Source organism: Nicotiana tabacum, chromosome 6 (assembly GCF_000715075.1).
Source record: "Nicotiana tabacum cultivar K326 chromosome 6, ASM71507v2, whole genome shotgun sequence".
Taxonomy (NCBI): domain Eukaryota; kingdom Viridiplantae; phylum Streptophyta; class Magnoliopsida; order Solanales; family Solanaceae; genus Nicotiana; species Nicotiana tabacum.
Window position 1 is genome coordinate 105154407 of NC_134085.1, and position 7032 is coordinate 105161438.

A 7032-nucleotide genomic window follows, 5' to 3' on the forward strand; every position below is an offset into this window, starting at 1 on the left:
GTTTACTCTGTTTTAACACTTAAATGATCTTTTAAATGGTATTTTGAGCTGAGAATCATGTTTTGCTATTACCCAAGTGGCTTGTGAGGATTTTGACTGAGTAAGGCCGAGGGCCTATTTATGAGGAAACACTGATTATGATTATGAGGCCGAGGGCCTGAGATATATACGCCACAAGGTGGCTTGTTGATATGAGGTCGAGGGCCTAGTGATGATGCCACGAGATGGCTTGCTATTGCGCTTGGACTAGAAGGAGCCCCTCCAGGAGTCTGCATACCTCCAGTGAGCGTGAGTACCCATTGTTATGTGAGATATAGCCCAAGGGGCTGGTTTTATTGACATTATGCCCGAGGGGCAATCCTTTATGTGCATAACTGTCTTATTTGTCTGTCATTTACCTGTTTAATCGTTGAATAGGCATTTCTTGAAGTTTAAACTGAACTTATACAATTTTTCATATCTTTACTGAACCACTATTCTTACCTGTTTTATTGATTCATTATAGCCTATAATGTGCCTTACATGATTTCATGTTTTCAGTCTTTATTTATAATTATTACTCACTGAGTTGGAGTACTCACTTTACTCCCTGCACCCTGTGTGCAGATTCAGGCGTATCTGGTCCCGCTCCCGAGTGTTGATCTTTCCAGCTCAGGCAGATCCGAAGATTCTCTAGGTAGTTGCTGGCGTTCGCAGCCCAAAGCTTCTTCCCTATCTTATTTCTCCTTGTTTTAGTTTTTGTATTAAACTCTGTAGACGTTTTCGGAGTATTCTGGATTTTTAGATGCTCATGACTAGTGACACCCCGATATTGGGCTATGTTGGGTTGTTCTTCCGCAAATTCGTACTGTTGACTGCGTAAACTTTGGATTATTTTATCATGCTTTAGATTTGAATCTTATTGTCTAATTGCTTAAAACTGAAATGGGTAGTGTCGGTTGGCCTTCTATTCACGAGATGCACCATCACGACTGGGTCCGGGTTTAGGGTCGTGATAATTTTGAGGCTGAGGGCCTGAGATGTACGTCACGAGGTGGATTGATATGAGGCCGAGAGCCTGTTTGATTATGCCACAAGATAGCTTGATATTGCGCTTGGACCGTAAGGGGCCCCTCCCGGAGTCTACATACACCCAGTGAGCGCAAGTACCCATTGTGATATGAGATATAGCCCGAGGGGCTAGTGTTGTTCCATGTTGTTGCCCGAGGGGCTGGTTCTGTTGGTATTGTGCCTGAGGGGCGATTTTTATATGTTTATCTCTTCTAGTTGCCTGTCATTTACTTGTTTACCTATTAGAAAGGTGTTTAAGGAGACTTATTCTGAACTAAGGTGTTTTTATGAGATTTCACTGTCTCTTTGCCTTTTAATGGTTTTACACTACTTCTTTATAGCATGTCGTTGTGTTTTTACGTGATTTCTTATCGCTTAGTCTTCATTTATTATTATTACTCACTGAGTTGGAGTACTCACTTTTCTCCCTACACCCTGCGTGTAGATTTGGGCATTTCAGGTCCTGCCAGTAAGGTTGATTGCTCAGCAGGGTATTCGGAGTCCACTAGGTAGCTGCTCGGTATTCACAACCCAATGTTTCTCCCTCCTATTTTATCTCCCGTGTCCTAGTTATGTAATAGCATGTGTAAACTCTTCCAGACCTGTAGACTTATGATAGATGCTCATGACTGGTGACACCTCGATGTCGGGTTGTGCTGGTTTTACTTCCGCAAATTTTACTGTTTCGCTGCTTAATTGAGATTTTATCGTGTTAAAGACTTAAAGGGTGTATTTTAATTGTTAAAAAGAATTGGGCATTGTGTCGGCTGGCCTTGTCTTCACGAGAGGCGTCATCACGACCGGTCCGGGTTTAGGGTCGTAACATGGACAATGTGAACGAGCTCATCTTCCTGGTGGTTCCTCTATCAAATAGTATAATGTTTTCTTATCAAAAACAGCTATTTGGGACATAAAGTCATCAAATTCTGATTGAATGTATATTCTTGTAGTACTTTGAAACAGGTTTATTACTGTGTTTCTCACTCTTCTTTGCTCTAGATTCTTTTCTAAATGATATATGCAAATACCATGGTAGCACTCAGGGAAAACTTTTGCAATTCTATTTGCAATGGCCTTGTGTCGATCTGAAAAAATATTAAATCTTTACGAATGCCAATTGCTTTTCTTAATTCTCTGAAATACCATTCATATGATTCGTTTTCTCTGATTCTGCTACCCCAAATGACGTATTTGCATCCTTTATAACTGCCACTAACAGAACACCTCTATATTTATTCTTTAGAAATGTTCCATCAATAGCAATAAGTGGTCTACAATACTTCCACCCAGAAATTGATGCCCCATACATAAAAACATGTAAACAAACCTGTTACATTGAAAAGTAAATAACATTTAGTTTTACGATATGAAAAGCTGAATACTAAAGGATATTAGCAGATCTGTGGCCACAAATATAAGAAATTTACCTGTTTTCTGCATCTCTCTGAATATTAGTATATGATCCAGGATTTTTTTTGTTCGATCATACGCAAACATGATGGCAGTTGCTCATAATTTTGTTATGTTGTTCCTCTTAATAAAGATATACCTTTTTGAATAGCATGCCATGCTTTTCCATAACCAATATCTATTCCATGTGCTCTTTTCATTTCTGAAATGACAAACTTAGGCTTCACTTCAGTAGCTATGTATCTTAAGTTGTCAATCATGTAATCTCTAATCACATTTGAAGTTGCTTGTCTTTGATGTGACTTTTTAATGTCAACCGAGCATTCATGTGTTCTCTGAAATTTAACTATTTTAAAAAGTGTTGATTCCTTAATTCTTGAACCTCGAACAGTTCCACCACACTTTTCATCAGTACATACCAACGTGTATCTTGTGTTACTTGATCTGTCAACATAGAACTCAAAGTGCTCCTTTATAGCGCTAAGAAAAAACATCTAATCATAGGATTTTTGTTTTAAAAAACAGACCCCAGTTTTAGATCATCCAATGATGTATTTTCCTTTAGTATTATTGATGGCTATTTTTTTGCCTTTCATTTTCCTTTCCTTTTTCTTCTTTTAATAGTGTATCGTGTTTCAATGTGTTGATCTTCTACAGGAATTGCACTTTCATTTTCCATTGTAATTTCAAAAATTGGCATCTCTTGCGCTTCTGGTATTTGAGAAATAACATTAGTTTCTCTTCTGGAACATATGTCGTTCTATTCAATAATTGTTGATTGTCAATCTCCATTATTGCATTACCTTCTTGTTGTTGATCTGGTATTTCTGACATTTCAATAACAAATTTGAAACCTTTATAGTATGTATCGTTTTTCAAAAGCATCATACACAAAGTAAGATCTTCATCTTTTGTCACTTGTATTCCCTTGTCAGTACCTAGATTGATATTAAACCATACTGTTGCTTCAAACTTCTTGTTGTCGAACTCCATAACTTGAAAAATTTTACTCATGAATTCTTCAAATGAAGTCCCATCATTTAGAAGCAGAAGCTTCGTTTTATGATCTAAGTACTTGTAGTCTGTTGTCCATTTGCCATCGAAAGCGATAAGCAAGAAATTTGTATGCATCTTGTATTTAATAAACACAAATAATTAGATATTAGGAATTATACAGCTAAAAAATATGACTTCGGTATAATAAGCTGGAAAAATCTGAGTTTTCGATATTAATTAAGCAAATTCCAGCATACTATACTGGGGTTACCTTTTGTACCATTTTATCCATTATTTTTTCTGGTGTTTAATTAAAGATCCATCCAATATTATATGTTGCAGATTTTGTATCTTTCACATATGTAAACATAAAATTTTAACATATTATTCAACACATTAGGGAAACCTTAAAAATTTAGATGTGTTTCTTCTGGTTTGAGTCACAGATACTTCCAGTATAATCTACTGGAATTTTCAAAGTTTTACATATTAAAATAACAAACGTCCAGTTTATACTGGTCATTTGTCTATACCATTTTATTTATAATTTTTTATAGTAGTTATAATACATTGGAGTTTTATGAGTTTTTCATATTAATTCATAAAGCTCCAGTATATTATACTTGTGTTTCATTCTTGTTTTGAATCAAGCACTGTAACACCATTTTATGGTGCAGAGTTTATAGTTTTCACATATAATCATAAAAGTCTAGCATTTTATGGTGTGAATCTTAAAAAGTTAGATGTGTTTTTCTTATTTGAATCACAGATACTTCCAGTATAATAAGCTGGAAGAATCTGAGTTTCTGATATTAATTTAAAACGCTGCAGCATGTTATACTGGAGTTATCTTTAGTACCATTTTATGCATTATTTTTTCTAGTTTTAATTAAATATCCCTCAAGTATTATATGCTGCCGACTTTGTATCTTTGAGATATGTAATTATAAAAGTTTAGAATTTTATGCACAATATAATCTACTGGAAATATTTGAGTTTTACATGTTAAATTAACAAAAGTGCAGTATTTTATACTGTTGTTTTATTCTATACCATTTTTTATAAGTTTTTATAGTAGTTTGAATGAAAGATACTTCCAATATAATACATTGGACTTTTATGAGTTTTACATATTAATTCAAAAGGCTCCGACGTATTATACTTGTGTTTGGTTCATTTTTGGAATAAAGCACTGTAACACCGTTTTATGAGATACTTCCAGTATAATAAGCTGGAAGTTTCTCAGCTTTAGATATTAATTAAGAAATGTCCATCAAATTATACTGGCGTTACGTTGTCACGACCCTAAACTGGACCCTGTCGTGATTGTGCCTATCATGAAACAAGGCCAGCCGACACAAACTCCCAAAACAATTAAACAGTTATGATAATTCATTTTTAAGTCATTTATAAGCTATAAATCCCAAAACATAGAGTAGAATAGAACAATGCAGAAACAAACACAGCCGGACATCGGGGTGTCACTAGTTATGAACATCTAAACATCTGTCAAAGAGTGTGAAGAGACTACATAGTCTAATACAAATCCAGTACAAATGAAAATAAGGATAGGAAGGAGAAGCACTGGGCTGCAAACGTCGAGCAGCTACCTAGTCAACTCCGAACAGCCTGCTGGAAAGTAATCAGCCCTCGCTAGCGTGACCTGAGACTCCTGCACACGGGGTGCACAGAGTAATGTAAGTATGCCAACTCAGTAAGTAATAAAAGTAAAGGCAGCTGAATGATAAGAAAATACGTAAAACACAGCAAAATGAACAACGAGGCAGTATAAAACCAGGACAATGCAATAAAACAGTAAAAGCTAGTAGAAACACCTTAGTTCAGTAAAAACCTCTTTAAAACATCTTTTAGCAGTTTAAACAAGTGAATGGAAAACAGGGAGAAAAGATAGATACATAAAATCAGCCCCTCGGGCAAAATACCAAAAGAATCAGCCCCTCGGGCTATCTCACAATCACTCGTATCAGCCCCTCGGGAAATAACATGGAAAAACATCAGCCCCTCGAGCTATATCACATCTCATACTGGGTACCCGCGCTCACTGGGTGCGTACAGACTTCAGGAGGGGCTCCTTACAGCCCAAACACAATAACAAGTCATCTCGTGGCATAATCAAAAAGGCTCTTGGCCTCATATCAAGAATCAGTATAATACTGTTGCGGCGCACAGCCTAATCCCATAGTATCCTCACAACACAGGCCCTCGGCCTTACTCAGTCAGAATTTCACAAGCCACTCAGGCAATAGTAAAAGATGATGCTCAGCACAATATATAATTTAAAATATCAAAAATGAGTAAAGATGGATGAATTGTGAAAATAGTAGAATACAGCATGACTGAGTACAAATATAAAGTCAAAACAGTGAGGAATAGTAGTAAAAATTCCCTAAGGGTCCAAAACAGTTGGCACGAGGCCCAAATATGGCATTCAGCCTAAAAGATGATGATAGCAACAGTTTTCAATCAAATATCGCAGTTAAATAGTCATACGGGACGGACTAGGTCATAATCCCCAACGGTTCATGACCCCACGCTCATCATCTTGCATGTGTGTCACCTCAAAGTAGCATAACGATGTGAAATCCGGGGTTTCATACCCTCAGGATAGCATTTAAAATCATTACTTACCTCTATTTGGTCCAAACTCTAGCCCGCGGTGCCTTTGCCCCTCGAATCGGCCTCCGATTGCTCCAAATCTAACCAAAATCAGTATATAACCATCAAAATATATTAAGCAAACAAAGCCCACTCGAAAATAATCAAAGTATATCAAAATCCCGAAATTGGTCAAAACCTGACCCCCGGACCCACGTCTCGGATTCTGATAAAAATCATAAAACTAGAATCCTTACACTCTTACAAGTTCATACATATCAAATACATCAAAATCCGACCACAAATGACCCCTCAAATCCCTAGATTTAGGTCTATAATTTCCAAGCCCTAACTTCCAATTTTTAGGCTTAAATTCCACAAATTTCATGATTAATTAGGTAAAAATCACATTAGGATTGTGTATTAAGTCCATAAATCTTACCTCCAAGTGTTTCCTATTTATTCCCTCTTCAATCCTCCTCAAAAAGCTCTAAAATCGCCCAACAATGGTGAAACTTAGACCTAAAATCGCGGATATAGCCTTTTAAACATTCTGTCCAGCTTTTAAAATTCCTACATCGCGATTGCGGAAAATGCCTCGTGATCGCGAAGCACAAAAGCCAACTGACCTCATCTAACCTTACACGACCGCAACAAAGCCCACGCGATCGCGAAGCTTTACCTCACAGACCCACGCGATCGCAACAAGCCTCACGCGATCGCGTAGAGCAACTCTACCTCTGCCCCCAAATCCTTCTTCGCGAACGCGACCTCAGTCACGCATTTGCGATAACCAACTCGACAGAGAACAAAAGTTTGCAACAGATCTGAAGCAAAAATCTGCAACTTTTCAACATGCAATTTGATCCGTTTTAACCACCCGAAACTCACCCCGAGGCCTTCGGAACCTCAACCAAATATGCCAACATATCCCATAACCTAATTCAAACTTGTTCCAAC

General features: G+C 37.1%; 1 protein-coding gene across 1 annotated transcript; it reads right to left on the bottom strand.

Annotated features, from left to right (window-relative positions):
- Nucleotides 1–1893: 1893 nt before the first annotated feature.
- LOC142181967 (uncharacterized) lies at nucleotides 1894–2954 on the bottom strand. Its single transcript, XM_075255693.1, has 4 exons — nucleotides 2600–2954; nucleotides 2478–2494; nucleotides 2194–2377; nucleotides 1894–2135 (listed from the first exon to the last, which is right to left on the bottom strand). Exons 1-4 carry the CDS (start codon nucleotides 2952–2954, stop codon nucleotides 1894–1896), a joined length of 798 nt encoding a protein of 265 aa, XP_075111794.1.
- Between the last annotated feature and the right edge of the window lie 4078 nt (nucleotides 2955–7032).